The 17,090-nt window shown below is 36.3% G+C and overlaps 1 protein-coding gene across 26 annotated transcripts in view; it reads left to right on the top strand.

Annotated features, from left to right (window-relative positions):
* Positions 1–17,090, top strand: part of BIRC6 (baculoviral IAP repeat containing 6) — a 225,639-nt gene that overhangs the window by 22,021 nt on the left and 186,528 nt on the right. For all 26 annotated transcript variants that reach the window (XR_006292783.1, XM_043553219.1, XM_043553244.1 and 23 more), the window contains exons 2-6: positions 4,139–4,320; positions 7,049–7,186; positions 12,609–12,802; positions 15,782–15,893; positions 16,736–16,818. Coding sequence is in view for 25 of the 26 variants with exons in the window: in XM_043553219.1 (XP_043409154.1) it covers positions 4,139–4,320; positions 7,049–7,186; positions 12,609–12,802; positions 15,782–15,893; positions 16,736–16,818 (709 nt within the window). In the remaining variant the exon portion in view is untranslated. The remainder of the gene's footprint in view (positions 1–4,138; positions 4,321–7,048; positions 7,187–12,608; positions 12,803–15,781; positions 15,894–16,735; positions 16,819–17,090) is intronic.

Genomic DNA, 17,090 nt, shown 5'->3' with positions numbered 1-17,090 from the left:
GAAATGGGGTTGCCTATGTGGCTCAGTCACTTGAGCATCCAACTTTTGATTTTGGCCCAGGTCATGATCCCACCATTCTGACATTGAGCCCAGTGTTGGGCTCCGTGTTGAGTGTGTACCTTGCTTAAGATTCTCTCTCTCTCCCTCTGCCCCTCTTCCCTGCTGTTTCTCTCTCAAATAAAAAATAAATAAAAACCAACAATGACTTTCTAGCCAATTTTTTTGAAAACATAACAACCATTAGTTAAGCAATTTGAGTAATTTATTTGAGTAATTTATTTTCACATATTTTAAACTCATAGGGTAAATGAAATAAATGGTTTATGCCAAAATGGGATTTAAGGGTTTTTTTTTTTAATGTTTATTTATTTATTTTGAGAGAGAGAGAGAGAGAGAGAGAGAGGATCCCAAGTGGGTTCCGCGCTTAGCAGCAGAGAGCCCGATATGGGGCTCGAACTCATGAACCGTGGGATCATGACCTGAGCTGATGTTAGATGCTTAACCCACTGAGCCACCCAGGTGCCCTGGGATTTTTTTAAAGGTAGTCTTGGGAGATACAATTTACAAATTGTTGTAAGTTTATCAGTGTTATTGGTAACATTAAAATATATTGAGTGTTGAATAGTAGTGCTGGTAAAATCATTAACTGGAGCAACATGAATAAAAGTATAACTCAAGACATGATACTTGACAGGACTTTGAAAACATGTTTTCTCACTGAATGACACAGTCAAGCTCAGGTATAGGTTTCTTGGTTTCTTCGTCTCTTTTATGGACCTTCCTGTGCTTAAAATTGTTATAACCAAAAATAAATGTTGAATTTACCTTGTTGTGAAACCTGTCCTCATTTTTGTCGTTGTTGTACAAATGCTCAGTTTTGGGTCAGACTTAAATTTACATGGATTTCATTTTTAACTGAAACTAGAGAATTTCTGTCCTTTGTCTTGTTGCTTGCTCAATAAAAGACTTGTTCAAACATGTAAGAAGTTGAAAAGTTCCACAAAGTATTCTTTTGTCCTTTGCAAGATATTTTTCTTTCACAGAAATCTAGGACTTTTAAAAAAAAAAAAGATTTTATTTTTGGGGGGGCACCTGGGTGGCTCAGTCGGTTAAGTGTCCGACTTTGGCTCAGGTCATGATCTCACTGTTCGTGAGTTCGAGCCCCGTTTCGCACTCTGTGCTGACAGCTCAGAGCCTGGAGCCTATTTCAGATTCTGTGTCTCCCTCTCTCTCTGCCCCTTTCCTCCCCTGCTCTCTGTCTCCTTCAAAAATAAATAAACATTAGAAATTTAAAAAAGTAAATAAAAGATTTTATTTTTAAAATTTTTTAAATGTTTATTTTTGAGAGAACACAAGTCAAGGAGGGGCAGAGAGAGGGGGACAGGAGATCTGAAGCAGGCTCCATGCTGATGGCAGCCAGCTTGATGTGGGACTTGAGCTCACAATCCCAAGATCAAGAGTTGCATGCTCTACTGACTGACCACCAGTGCACCCCATCTAAGACTTTTCTAGGGGGAGATCAGTAAATCTCATCTTGAGCATGCTGTCAGACTACATTAACAAAGCTCCTCCTCTCAAAAGTAAAGTCTTCGGGTTGAGTAAAAGATTGAGAGAAAGGGTCTTTAGTGGGTTTAGTAATCTTCCCTCAAAATTCATGTCTACATGAATCCTTAGACTGTGATTGTATTTGGAAATAGGACCTTTACAGATGTAATTAAGATGAGGTCTATAAGCTAGGAGATCCTTCAATGGAGTATGGCTGATAATACCCTCTACTTTCTTCCCTCTGTGCAGTAGAGCCTTCACTGCTTACGTATGGCTTTCCCTAGCTAAGGTCAGAAACTGGCGATGAACTCATCTGAATGAACATAGTCCTGTTCCATGCTGCTATACTGGCCTGAAGAAATTGTCAGCAAGACTGCTTAGTAACTGTGCATGACTGAGTGCTAGTATTGGATAATATAAGAAGTTCAAAAAACAGTGCTGACTTTTTTTTAGCCAAGATCTGGTGAGGAATCTCCAGTGACATTCTATTGTATTCTCTAGGGTTGTGTGGAAGCCCATTTGGAAACTCTGGTATAGAGTCTTACTCACATTTTATACCTCTCTGGAGAAATTTTAACAAAATTATAATTTTTATGAATTGTCACTTAAGTGCACATCTCTAAAACAGTAAAGCAGAATTTGCAGTTTGTTTTACAAAATTTTATAGTTATGTATGGGGGCAGGGCACATATGGGAAATGTAAGTACCTTCCTTTGCTAGAAACCTAAAATTGCTTTAAAAAAAAGAACAGTTTTAAAAAATATGGTTAGGATGCCTGGGTGGCTCAGTTGGTTAAGCATTGACTTCGGCTCAGGTCATGATCTCGTGGTTTGTGGGTTCGAGCCCTGCGTCGGGCTTTGTGCTGACAGCTCAGAGCCTGGAACCTGTTTCGGATTCTGTGTCTCCCTCTCTCTTTCTGCATCTCCCCTGCTCACACTCTGTCTCTCTCTCTCTCTCTCTCAAAAATAAATAAACATTATTTATTTATTTATAAAAAATATTATTGTTAATGAGTTTTGGAGATTTGAAATGATCTTTGCAAGTTCTTACCCAATTTTACTCTGAGTTTCTATAATTTGTGTTTCTTTCCTTTTTACCTAGATACCAGAATCGCTAGGTACATATTCCTATTTTATTGTATTACAGAGATTATTATCCTGTATGCTAACATGTATTTCAAATCTCTGTTTCTGAGACTGAACTATAGAAATTTTTGTCTTGTTTTATGTAGGTAATGAGTTAGTTCCTAATCAGTTTTGTAATGCCTCCAAGCTGTCTGTTAGAGCCCAAAAGAGCTATAACAATCTGGGATTAAGAATGTCAACCCAATATTCATTGATCATGACATGCTTTATAGTTGTTCTGGAGATTGAGGACTAGGACCCTGATTTATTTCCATTTTTCTGCTTTTGTATCATTAGGCAGTAGCAGTGCTAGTTTCTGGGATGTTCTGTAGAGTTGTGGTGGGAGTTTAGGATGAGATACACTGGCAGGATTACTTGCCCACAGGGAAATATCTTCTCTGTTGGAATAAAAATTTCACAATTGATCATTCTTCAAAGTCTTTTTTACAGAAACTCTGTTTGTAGCAGAAACACTTAATATTAATCTAATAAGTCTATGAATTTAAGTGTAGAAACTGATGTTATCTTCAAAAAAATTTAGTATTATATTCAAAGCTTCGTGCCCATCTGTCCTGGCTTTTGTAAGTCTTCTTGAAATTCCACTGTAACTTATTCTGAGAAATTTTATGGTTCGTTTATTTACTGGCTTTCTCCATTAAAATACCCTTCTGATACTGATTCAGCAGAAACTTCAGAAAACATTGATCTTCAATGGTAGTTGATGGTGTTTTCTCGGTGAGGATTGACCTAAAGGCTTTACTAGTTCTGTTAACCTGGGTTATAGTTTTCCATAATTTTATCTCATCTATAAAAGACCTCAAAAACTTTTGTGGTAATTACCTAGAAACTGTCCATGCTGACTTTATGCTTATTGAATTTTGCACAAAATGACAAATACTGAATTTTTAAAAATTTTGTTCTGAACACTTTATGAAATAGTATAGTACAAAGAACTTCCCTGTACATTTCACCCTGTTCTACCAATTTTAATTTTAAATACTTCACCACATTTGCTTGTCATTTCCGCACATATATACATACTTTTGCTCTGTTGAGAATACGTTGCGTATATCATGCCCCTTTACCCTTTACTATTTCTAGGTTTATTTGTTTTTTTTTTTTTTAAGTTTTATTTACTTAATTAATCTCTGTACCCAGCGTGGGGCTCGAACTCATGACCCTGAGATCATGAGTCTCCTGCTCTTCCAACTGAGCCAGCCAGGAGCCCCTGTTTATTTCTAAGAACAATTATATTCTCCATAGTTGTCAAGTTCTGATAATTTAATATTGATACTTTTATCTAAGCTATAGTACATATTGCAAGTTTATCAGTTGTTCTAATAATGTCCTTTAGAGCAATCTTTTTCCATTCCAGGATTAAATACTGTATTTAGCTTCCATTTAAACATGTATTTTTAATGGACTATTGGCCTTTAAACCTAAGTGTTGAATTTTTGTTTTTTTGACAGCTAAACCAGGTGGACAGGTGAAATGTCAGTATATATCTGCAGTGGATAAAGTTATATTTGTGGATGATTATGCAGTAGGGTGTAGGAAGGACCTTAATGGAATCTTGTTGTTAGACACTGCTCTGCAAACTCCAGTTTCAAAGCAGGATGATGTGGTTCAGCTTGAATTACCTGTTACAGAGGTAAGTTGAAATAAGTATCAGTGTACTTTTCTACTTAATATAATTTCAGACCTGTTACTTGCTAAATGGAATTAGGTTGTCTTTTGACAACATTATATATGTACCCCTTCTTGTACATATAGAATAAAGAATTGACTTCTAGATCACAAGTTTGTTTAATTCCTCTGTGTAATTAATTGACATTTATTGAAGTGGTATTTAAGTGTAAACCGTACAGGTTAAATTGTGATAGAGATCCCAAAATACAGTGACTTAAGCAATACTTTTTTTTTTTTTTTTTTTTTTCCAGTAACAGTGCAGGGCTAAGGGTAGGGGTAACTTTACTTCCCTCAACAGTTAGCTTCCATCTCCTGAGTCCAAGACAGCTGTTCCCAGTCTCATTAGTATTTCCCAGTCATAGCGAAAGGAAGAGCAAAAGGCCAGGGGAGCACTCAGGGAAGGGGTGTGACCCCTCCCTCCTTCTCTCCCTTTGTTTCTACTTTTTCTCCCCTCCTTCCCTTCCATTTTCCCTCTCTCCTTCATTCCTTCTTGATCTCTTTCATAACCTCTCTCATATACATCTATACATCCTTTTCATGCTCATCTCCTTGGCCAGAATTTAGTCACATGGTCACATCAAGCTGAGAAGACTGAGAAAGAAGAGGTAGTTCTTTATTTTTTTAAAAATATAAAAGAAAGGAGTTATCTTTGTTATGTATAACGTCTCTTAACAATCCCAGTTTAAAATTTTAGCTCTATGTATTTTTCTGTAGTGTTACATATTCATTACTTAATTTGTAAGTCCACCTTAATTTAAATTATTTTGTGTGTGCATTGATGTTCATGTAATTTAAAAGTACATTTTTCAAAGTTACTGGATTAAATCATCTTAAGTAGAATATAAAAGATTATAATGCTGTGTTCCATAATAAAGTAGGGTACCATTTTTGTCTTCATACCAATTTGTTAATTATGAAGTGTTTTGCATTTGGTGGATTGATATGATTAGTTGATAAAACGAGTTTATAAAAATAGCATATTTTCCATTTTTAGGACATGAAAAGTATCAGTGTGTAAAAATAAAGTGCAGTATGAATGTTTTTATTCTCTTTTTGGAAGGCTATTAAAAAAAGATACCGATATATATATATATATATATATATATATATATATATATATATATATATATATATATATATAAACTTAGATTTCATATTTAGTGTTATATCACAGTTATCAGTTATATGTTAATATTGAAAGAATGTTGCTGGAAGTCTGAATTCTAAAAAGAGAATAGTCCTCTTTTTGTCATCAGAATATCTGGATCTGGGGTCTTGTCTAAAATTTTTGGACAGATGGGGCACTTGGATAAGCCAACTGTGGCTCAGTTGGATAAGCATCCAACCTGGTTTCATCTTGGCTCATGATCTCACCGTTTGTGAGTTTGAGTCCCACATGGGGCTCTGAGTTGAAAGTGTGGAGCCTGCTTGGGATTGTCTCTCTCTCTCTGCCTCTTCCCCACTTGGTCTCTCTCTCTCTCTCTGTGCCAAACTTAAAAAATAAATAAATACAGTTTTTGGACAGAGAATTAGTTGTATTGAACATTTTTTCATTTTAATTTGAGGAATTTATACTAGATGATGACTTAAGGTTGATATCTTAATAAAGGATATAATACAATGAAAGATGGTATCAAACTGTTCAGGTTTTAAAAAGAATTACAATAGAATTACAATAAAATATTGGAATATTTATAATGAAATAGATCCTCAAGTCAGTATTTTTCATTCTCTACTGACTGAAATGTTAGGTATTTACCTGACTTTTACCACCTTCTTCCCCTTGTTGACCTTTAACATCCACTTGCTGATTTCTCTCTATTTACCTGAATAATTACAACTGTGTTGTTCACATAATATTGTTTGTAGACCTTCCACCATCCCAGGCATCCTTTACTGTACCACATTAGTTTGTCACTGTCTTCACTGAAGTATGGGGTCCTAGGTTTCGTTAGATCAGTGTGGGTGTATTCTTTTCCATATGTTGACCACACATTTCTGTTAAGATAGTTCATTTTGAATATGTGGGTAACAATACAGAGGGCTCTTTTATATTACCTGATGACTTAGTGAATGCCCCTCTTATGGTTTTGCTTACTTTGAGTATTTAAAACTCATTGAAAGATTTTACATTTATCTCTTTAAAATTTTATCTTTCATTTTATTTTTAAATGTTTATTTTTGAGAGAGAGAGAGAGAGAGAGAGACAGAGGCAGGCAGAGAGAGAGGGAGACAGAGGATCCGAAGTGGGCTTGGCATGAACAGCACAGAGCCTGTTTGCAGGGCTCAAACTCACGAACTGAGATCATGACCTGAGCTGAAGTTGGTGCTTAACTGACAGAACCATTCATTCAGGCGCCCCTACCTTTCATTTTTGAGCATGGTGTCAGTTTGTCCAGTGTTTTTTTTTTTTTTTTTTTTTTTTTATCTTGCTGTGGTTTATAATAGCTCCCATGTATTGAAGCTTTATTCTATGATACTACACTGAATACATTGCTTTATCTCATTTAATTTTTAACAGCCCTTCAAATCAATATATGATTAAGTTTGTTTAAAAAAGTAAAAGCAGTATGGTACTTGTTAGAATCATTACAAATTAAATATTTGAATAAGGATCTGAGTGTAACATTTTTTGTTGTGTTTAATTTTCTGTGTTCATCTTTTTTTTTTTTTTTTTTTTTTTAATTTAGGCACAGCAGCTCTTATCAGCATGTTTAGAAAAGGTAGATATTTCTAGTACGGAGGGTTATGATTTGTTCATCACACAGCTCAAAGATGGTTTAAAAAATACATCCCATGAGACTGCAGCAAACCATAAAGTTGCTAAGGTAAGAGGTTAAAACAAAATTACCTTGTTTGGGATTATTTCACACCTCCATACTTTTGCCTTTCTCTGTCTTTCCCATACTCTCCATCTCCCCTTGAAACTATTCCAGTTCTAGATTTTTCCTCTCCTTTAGGGAAAAAATGTGTTTATAAGTCACCTCAAGTTGAAACTGTTTTTACTGAGGTTTAACTTCAGGTTATGGGAACTGTTTTGCTTAATTTTGTTCCTAAAGCTTCTGTGCTTGGTGGCTCTATGTTGGTTGAGAGGCTTAAAGAGAGCTCCTTGTCAGGTGATGAGCTTCAGTGAGAAATGGAATATGTATTTGAAAATGGGGGCCATTTGGGTTTTTGTTGAAATAATCTTGGGGTGATGTGACTAGTATGTCTGTGCCAGATGATGCATTGAATTAAATCCTTGGGTATATTTTACTGATTTTTCTTTTTTGTCTAAGTTATAAATGCGATACATATAAAATTTCTGTACCAAAGGATGTAAGGTAGAAAGTAAAAACCGTTTTCCTAAAAATAATTTCTGTGCTTATAAATACCTTTTTTCTCAAGTACAGTTGTAACTATACAAAAATGTCATGATGTACTGTCATCTGTTGGGGCTGCGTAACAATACCACTAGCTGGATAGCATATATACAACAGAAATTTATTGCCCACAGTTCTGAAGGCAGGGAAGTGCAAGATCAAGGTGGCAGCATGGTTGCCTTCTGATGAAGTTCTTCTTGGTTCATACTTGGCTCCTTCTCATTGTGTCCTGACATGCTGGAAAGATCAGGGGATCCTTCTGGAGCCTCTTTTATAAAGGCATTAATCCCATTCATGAGGGCTCTAGTCTCATGACTTAAGTACCTCCCAAAGGCCTTACCAGTACTGATACCATCCACCACCTTTGGGGGTTAGGATTTCAACAGATGAATTTTGCTGAGGGAAACACACATTCAGACTGTAGAATGTATCTTGCTTTTTTTTTTTTTAATTGTTTTTTTAATGTTTGTTTATTTTTGAGACAGAGAGAGGCAGAGCATGAGTGGGTGAGGGGCAGAGAGAGAGGGAGACACAGAATCCGAAGCAGGCTCCAGGCTCTGAGCCATCAGCCCAGAGCCCGACGCAGGGCTCAAACTCACGGACTGCGAGATTGTGACCTGAGTTGAAGTCGGACGCTTAACCGACTGAGCCACCCAGGTGCCCCTGTATCTTGCTTTTTAAATTTAAGAATGTATCTTGAGTATCTTTGCTATTAATCGTCAGATCAGCTGTATCCTTCCTGATACTGAGTTTTTAATATAGATTTACAGTGATACATTAACTTTTATTCCATTGATGAGACATTTAGTAAAATAGAAACCATACTAGGCATTTCAACAGAGAGAATTTATCATAAAGAATTGATTTTAACCTGTGTTTGGGAATTGAAAAAGTGAAATGGAAACCGTGAGTAAACACACAGATAGTAACTACAGGAAGCAGCTCTCACCTTGGTCTGGAGGAACAAGAAATGAGGGCTGTCAGCACATACAGGCTTAGAGGATAGGCCCTATGGGTCTGGGACTCAGACTTCTCAGGAGGAGCTGCTGCCCAGCTGGTACCTCAGGAGTTTGGGGATTGGAGCTTGTGGAGCTGAGACACAGATCTCTGAAGAGAGGTGCAGCTTGGCTGGTGTTACTGCTTCTGAGGAGCTCTGTGAGACTGGTTCTGGGAATGCTGAATAAACAAAACAAAATGCTGAAGACTGTAAGAATCAACTGCTGCCACCAGGTCCTGTGCTGAAACAGCGTTGACAGTAGTGACAAGGAATAGCAAGGGGAAGTCGTCCGCCCCCCCCCCCCCCCATCGTGCTTTTCAGTTTCCATCCTGTGTTCCTTGTGTCAGAACCTGACAGACAGGAAACCGGCTGGCAAAGAAGAAATGCAGTTTGCAGAGTCCGAGCCCTAGCATGATAGGGAAGAGAAATAAAGGGTCCATTTGGAGCTGAGAGATCGTAGTTTGATAATTGGCACAGCGTACCCTTTGACTGTTCACCATCTCCATACACACTTTCTGTACATACCTGAACCTTTAATACTGATACAACAAGAATACGATGCTTTTACTTTTTATAAATGAAGATTCCCTCTCCCTGTCCCCAGAAATGAGAGACACAAAGTTCCAAAAATATTTTATGTATCCCTAGGTGATAGTAACTACTAAAATTTAGTTATGTTTAGGTCTCAACCGTATAGTGACACTAATACAATGTGTATAATTTGTTGATTTCCTCAGGAGTAGATGTTTTTTGATGAGCATTTGTGTATTTCATAAATATTTTCACATTCTGTGTTTATTTTGAGAGGTCTGTACATAGACCTTTACCCTTGACTACAATCCTGATGTTTCCAAATGCCTGACCATCCAGCCAAAACATTAGCTACTGTCCATTAATCAGTGAGGATCTTTACTTATGGGCAGTACTCAATCCAGACAAAGAGAACAGCCAATATACTGGTTGAAGTCCTGCCCACTGAGAAGATTTACCTTCACTACTATCCTGATTGAGGTTGTGATGTTGTAGCCATCACTTTAGGGTGGTACAGATGTGCAGAACCATCTGTAAATCAGAGCCAAAGTTTTTCTTCCACATTTACCTTCTATGTAGTTCTTTGTGAAGCCATCAATGCTGAATGAGAAGGCGGGATTATAACAAGAGTAGGTATTGAAGAAGTCTGAGTTACTTGCTTTATTCACCTTGTCCAAAACTGGCCTTTTGGACTTTCTCAAGACTGATTTATAAATCACCTAATGAAGGAAACTTGTATTTTGTGCCCAGTATTATGGTTTGGTGTATAACATCTATATAACATATAACATCTAGTTTGTGTTGGGCAGCTCTGATTGCACAGACACATATTTCATGGATTGGTATTAATTTCTGTCAGGACTGGGAAGCCAGAAACTGTTCTCAAAAGAACAGTTATTTACAGAAGAGGGCATGGCTTTACCCTAACGTTTGTGCTGGTAGTTGTTCCAGTGTAGCTTGTCAGATCGGCCTTTCAGGATCTTCACTTGCCACACACACTTCTCATGTCATTGAATATGCTCACTGGTACAGATGGCAGAATATCTCGTGATTCAGCCAGGACCTGCTACAGAGCTTCTTGTTCTGTGCCTCATGTATTCTTTGAAAATTGATAGAGTTGCACACTCACATATACTGAATATTGGGTCCAGAATCCAGTTAGGCCTACCAAGCATTGTGCCTCTTTTTCAGTATTTGCTTCTGTAAGTTGAAGCAACTTGTCTTTCACCTTGGAAGGACTATCCTGACATGCTCAGTCCACTGTACCTCCAGAAACTTCACAGAAGCTATAGGACTCTGAGTTTTTCTGGCTTTATTGATCCTCTCTGGCTTGCGTGTGTCTTACTAAGGCATGTAAGTTCCTTGCTACTTTCTCCTCATGCAGACCAATCACCGTCATGCTATAGTGTGTTCCAGCATGATGTAGTAGACCAGTGTGGTGGTCTGCAGGATGTTAAGTTCATCAAGATTTCTGCAGATTAGATACGCTAAAGAGCATGAGATACAGTCCCAGGGTAAGACTGAAGCTTGGGTGTTACTGCCATATAAAAGCAGTTTACTTTTGGATGGTCCTTAAAAATTGGTATAAAGAAAGAGTATTTCACAAAACTGTAACTGCCTACCAGATATCAAGGGATTTGTTGACTTCTGTAGTAAAGAAACGTCATCTGGAACAGCAGCTGCAATTGAAGTCACCTGATAGTTTATAATCCACAGTTTTTCTTTCAGATCCATTTACATTTTGCATTGGCCAAACAGGCCAATTAATGAAGGTGAGATAAATGAAAATGAAGTTAAATGAAGGTGAGATAGTTTGACTTCCCCTGTATCTATCAGGTCTCTTATAGTGGCATTAATCTCAGAGATTTCCTCAAGAATGTGGTATTGTTCTGGTTTAGTAGCTTTCTAGAGAATGGAAGTTCTAGGTGCTTCTGCTTGGCCTTTGTTCCTTTACTACTTTTTAGAGAGGACCAGAGAAACAATGTGGAAATTTTTCTAGTTGTCTGTTTTATATCTCTTCCTATTATGCATTTGGTAATGGGACAAATAACTACAACACAGGTACGGGGATCCACAGAGCTCACTGAGACAACTTTGGGAAAAAGCTCCATTAATCACTTGACCACCACAAATCCCCACTTTCACTAGTGGACCACAGTGATGTTTTAAATTAGTTCAGTGCCACTGCTTTGTAGTGCCTGAAAGATCATAATATTTTCTATTTCCTCATGGACAGTGACTGTAGTGAATGTCGTCTACAGGTGCTTTTGGGGAAGGCTTGAAGTATGATTTACAGTGAAGTGGGACAATATTGTAGTATCCTTTCTCAAGGGGATTCAAGCAAGAGGCTCTGGACCTATGAATGGGTTAGTTCTAGAAACAAAGTAAGAGGCTTTCAATTTCTTTCTGTCTCTCTTTTTAGCAATTTAAGTCGTGTCTGTGTCCACAAGTTTTTCTAGTTAGATAAGTAATAATTTAGTAGGCTGCCTAGAATGTACTAGACGCAGTGGAAACCATAGGTGAGCAAGGATAGGATATAAAAATGAAATGGTTTTATAGACTTATTTCTCTGGAAGGATAATATTGAGCATCTTCGCTTTCTAACTTTTAAAATAATTGTTATGTTAAATAATTATAGTTAATATTTGTTGAATGCTTACTGTATTAAAGATTGTACCAATTCTCACTTGAATTTTCTTAAGAACATTACGTGAGTAGGTATTTGTTTTTCCCCATATCACAGAAGCAGGAGAATGAAGTTAATTTGATCAGGGTCACATAGTTGATGATGAAGATGGTCTTGGAATCCAAGTCTGTGTAACTACAACATTTGTGCTTTTAGTTGCTTCACTGAATTAACTGACAACAAATACATAAGAGTCTGCTAAACTGAAGTAAATCCTCATATGCCAAGTAGTGATACACTGTACAAGTATATATATATATATACACACACATACACACACACACATACATATACACACACACAAGTATTATATATACAAGTATGTTCACAAGTATATACACAAGTATGTTCTTATGAGTGGAGATGTTTGAGTGCCTAGTTTGTGCTTAACATTGTAAATGTGCTGGAGGAATATGAAAAACAACAGATGATTTTTGTTATCCTCAATTGTTGATGCATACGTAAGAAGATGTGCTACCATCAGGTTCTAAACTTTTTCTAATTGAGGTTTCATTTTTTTCTATAATTGCAAGTTTCTGCTTTAAATGTTGAGTTAATAGAGTAAACTGACCTGAAACTGATAAATAGTTCTTTATTTTGTAATGTATAAGTTATAGTTTTGGTTTAAACTGTTGAATACATTTTTCTTTGCTTTCATTCCCAATTTATTTCAGTGGGCCACAGTTACATTTCATCTTCCTCATCATGTGTTGAAGTCCATTGCCAGTGCCATTGTGAATGAACTCAAGAAAATAAATCAAAATGTTGCTGCCTTACCTGTGGCGTCCTCAGTGATGGACAGATTGTCTTACCTCTTACCTAGTGCTCGTCCAGAACTTGGAGTGGGGCCAGGCCGTTCTGTGGACAGGTATAACCTTGCTTATGAAGAGATGTGACAGTGAAATTGAACCGATTAGGTTTTGATTAACCAAGAATAACAAAAATTTAATTATGATTGAGAATGTATTTCAAAATAATTTTGAAAACCATTCAGATTCTCATATCAAAATACTGAAGTGAATTAGTATTTGAATTGCGATTAAATAATTTCTTTTGGTGCCTGGGAGGTATTTAAAGAGGCCATAAAACTGTACTTTGAAAATTCCAGCTCTGTACATAGTAAATATTTGAGTCCACTTAAAAATATAATTATTCAGTAGAGAAGAAGAATTTTGCCTGGTTGAAATTTTGTGACCTTTGAGATAAATTTTCATAAGTTGAAAAGCCATGCCAGAATCCATGTAGAAGAGCTATATATTATTTCCTACTTAGAAAATGAGAAGAGTTGAAAAATCAGGGTGATATTGAATTACAGTTTCTGTGCCTCCTCCCCTGGATTTAAGCAGTTCACAAAAATCTTGGTGTGGCCAGTATTTTCTTCACTAGAGATTCATTGAGGTCCTACTCTGTGTAATACTAATTAAAAAGTCAGTAATATGTTCATTTAAATGTTAAATTTGAAATAACATATATCAGGTTCTTACTAAAAGTACTGAAGTTTAGAAATGCTATAAGGAAATATTAAATCTAGCAATTTTGATAAGTTCACCTTTGCCTTCCCATGTATGGGGAAAATTTTACATTTTCACATTTTCACTGGATGTGAATTATAACTTCCTATGCTTTTTTTCTGAAGTACATTTATAAATAGTACATGCTGATGTTAACAAAGGCACTACCGAATAAATTAGCTTTAACTTCTATTAAGTGTGGCTCTTACATTAGTTTGCAATATTTATTAGCTTATGTCTTGGTAAACTTGAGACTTTTGCTTAATCAGTTGCCTGTTTTTTTGTTGAGTGATTCTATTATATAAATAACTTCTTTTGGTTAACATTTGGGAAAGATTTTTATATTCTGTAGCAGTATTGCAATCTGTGTCTTTTGGGTAAAATGTAGAAACTATCATTTATAATCTGAATAGCTTTTAGGTAATAGGTAGTATGGCTGTCATTAAAATATTCCTTAGACTATGTCTGGAGAGGGGGGTGGAAATATGTACCTGGAATAAGTATTTCTTTTCCTAGAGCTGTGCCTATCTTGAGATTATAAAACAGCCCTTCAGAGCTATTTTCTTTGCAAACAGTAGCTAGGTTTCTAAAGAAATCCATGCAAGCTGTGGTAAATGTCTTATTTTAGGAAATGCGTTCAGTGGATAGGATATTCAGTGTTTCTGGAGGTGTTTAAATGTCTCAAAATACTAATTTTGATGTAGTCTGTGCTGTTTTTTTCAGTAAAAATGCATCTAGGAACCTCATAAGGACATTCATGAACTTAGGTCTGTTGGAGGTTTGAGTCAGGGTCTGTTAGATGCTATTGTTCTTTTGTTTGGTAATATAAGTAAGTGGACAGTTTTCTGTCTGACACAAATCCTGAAGACATTTATAGCCTGTGAATGATAAGGCTTTTCTAACCCAACAACTTTGTTTTTTTCCCTTTTCTTTTCTAATTTAAAGTGAGTGAGAGCCAGCCAGCGGTGAAGAGGGGTAGAGGAGGAGAGAGAGAGAGGGAGAGAGAACCTTAATCAGCTTCCACACAATGTGGGGCTCAATCCCATCTGGGATCATGACCTAAGCTGAATTCAAGAGCCAAATGTTTAACCAGCTGAGGCACCCAGGCACCCCTGTTTTGTTTTTGTTTTGTTTTTTTTTTTAAACCAGAACACAACTATGAGTTAAACCTAAATTCCCTGGCAATATTGTAAGAAATTATGTGCTAATTTAGGGAAGAATTTAGAGAAAAGTATTTTTCTGGTCTCACTGTGATGACCTTTATACCACTTTCTCTCTTTTTCCCCCTTCCTCTTATCATTTGGACTTTTGTATTTGGAGGAATAACCTTTGCTTACCAGTTCTTTCTTTCTTGAAGCCATTTAGACTTTTTCTAAATTGGGTATCATTCTTTAAAAAAATAGTCTAGGTTGGGGTGCCTGGCTGGCTTGGTTGGTAGATCATGTGACTCTTGATTTTGAGGTTGTGAGTTTGAGCCCCCCTTTGGGCATAGAGCTTAATTTAAAAAGTAAATTAAAGAAAACTCACTTAAAAACATAGCCTAGGTTATAGGTTTAGTCACAGCAAGCTATATATTTTAATATGAAAACATATATGAAGATTTCCTTTTTTGATGATTCCCTGAAGGGTATAGCTTCCCTGGAAAAGGAATTCTCTGGAGAAAGAACAGAAGGAAAACTGCTTTCTACTTAAATTTTTTTTAATTTTTTTTTTCAATGTTTATTTATTTTTGGGACAGAGAGAGACAGAGCATGAACAGGGGAGGGGCAGAGAGAGAGGGAGACACAGAATCGGAAACAGACTCCAGGCTCTGAGCCATCAACCCAGAGCCTGACGCGGGGCTCGAACTCACAGACCGCAAGATCGTGACCTGGCTGAAGTCGGACACTTAACCGACTGCGCCACCCAGGCGCCCCAACTTAAATTTTTTTTAAACCAGAAAATACTTTTTCAACAAGGTTGAGATAAAACCACTGTTCCTTCGGTTGTGGTTTTATCCATTTATGTAAAACTTGGCACATGATGAAAGCATATGGTTCTCTATCTTTACGTTTCTAGATTTTCTGTTCTCTGCTTGGTAATTCTGCAACATTCGTTAATTTAATCTATCTCTGGAATTATCAGTTGTAGCCATCAATCTTTTCTTTTTGCCTACACCGTTTAAGGGAAATTGCTAAAAGTAATCATTTTTAGTTTAAAATACAGATTGGAACTTGGTCATTAGTCCATTCCCAGTTTTTGTTGATAATTTAGTAAAATTTTTCTTCATTGTTAAATAGGAGCGTCACTATAATTTGATGCCTACCTTCGATTACATAAAGTATGTTTACTTTTAGATCATTGATGTATAGTGAAGCTAACAGACGGGAGACATTTACCTCATGGCCTCATGTAGGCTATAGATGGGCACAACCAGATCCCATGGCTCAAGCTGGATTTTATCATCAGGTGAAAAAGACTCAGAAAACATGTTTTTCAGTATGCTTTTGTAGTCTTCAGTAAAATCATCAACATTTTAATACTCTTTCAAAAACTTACTTTATGCAACCTTGCTGTGTGCTTTTGTTTTTGCATTTGTGTGAGTTGTTTCATTCTTGGACATTTGATCATAATACTGACTGGCTATCTCCTATATCCTGAATTGTGTACAAAAAGGAAAAAATATTTGTTACAAGTAACTAACAGCTGAGTTAATGCTTCATAACTATTTTCTTTCAGAAACCAGATATATATTTTTTAACTATATAGTAAATTTACTACATCTGTAGTCATAGTAGGTGCTAAGTAGAGTAAGTGCTCAAAAATATTAATGTTTGTTTTCAGACGTATATGTTCAGATTTTGGTACATTTTATATATATGGCATTTTGTCTCATGTGTCTTGAAGAATATGACACAAATTAGGTTCACTAGTTAGCTTTCCTTTTTTACTTGGCTTTCTTGTGTTGTATGATATTCAGTTTTTAATAATAAAATCCATTAGACTCTATTTCCTTATATATTTAGCTGTATTTCAAATACTTTAATAATACAATTAGAAAATGCTAGATCAGAGATTGAGTATGTGTGTGCCTCCATGTTTGATTTAGTGCTCATTTTTTGATGAAACACGATTTTTCAAATAAAGCGAATGTTTAAGCATTAGGGCACTCCCTGTCTTTTTGGGACCAGTGTATAGATTGTCTTTTCCTCAGTATGGTATTTTACCTAAAATTATGAACTTTTTAAGAAGTGTTTTTATTAAAAGGTTATTTTAATATTAAGCTTTTTGTCTTCTTTATAAACTTGCAGCCTGCCTCATCTGGAGATGATAGAGCCATGTGTTTTACTTGTAGCGTATGTCTCGTTTGTTGGGAACCTACTGATGAACCTTGGTGAGTTTTGATTTTTCTGGATGTGATAGGCTAAGTTAGTCCTATAAGTAGGCTTTTAAACTTTCCTTATTTCGTCTAGATACAGTAATATTTTTGCCTTTTTGCCATCTGTATTTTTGCCTTAGTCCTAAGAGAATGAGAGTGTTATGCTCTGTCACATCAGTTGGCGTATAGTAGCCAAGGTCTTTGACTTCCTAAAATCTACATGGGAGAAGTGCCAAAGGAATAGAATTAGGCTCTGAAACCAGAAGGCTTTGACAAAGTAAGTTGAT

Source organism: Prionailurus bengalensis, chromosome A3 (assembly GCF_016509475.1).
Source record: "Prionailurus bengalensis isolate Pbe53 chromosome A3, Fcat_Pben_1.1_paternal_pri, whole genome shotgun sequence".
Lineage (NCBI taxonomy): Eukaryota > Metazoa > Chordata > Mammalia > Carnivora > Felidae > Prionailurus > Prionailurus bengalensis.
The sequence above is the reverse complement of the archived record's forward strand: the minus strand, read 5'-3'. Positions and strand labels throughout refer to the sequence as shown.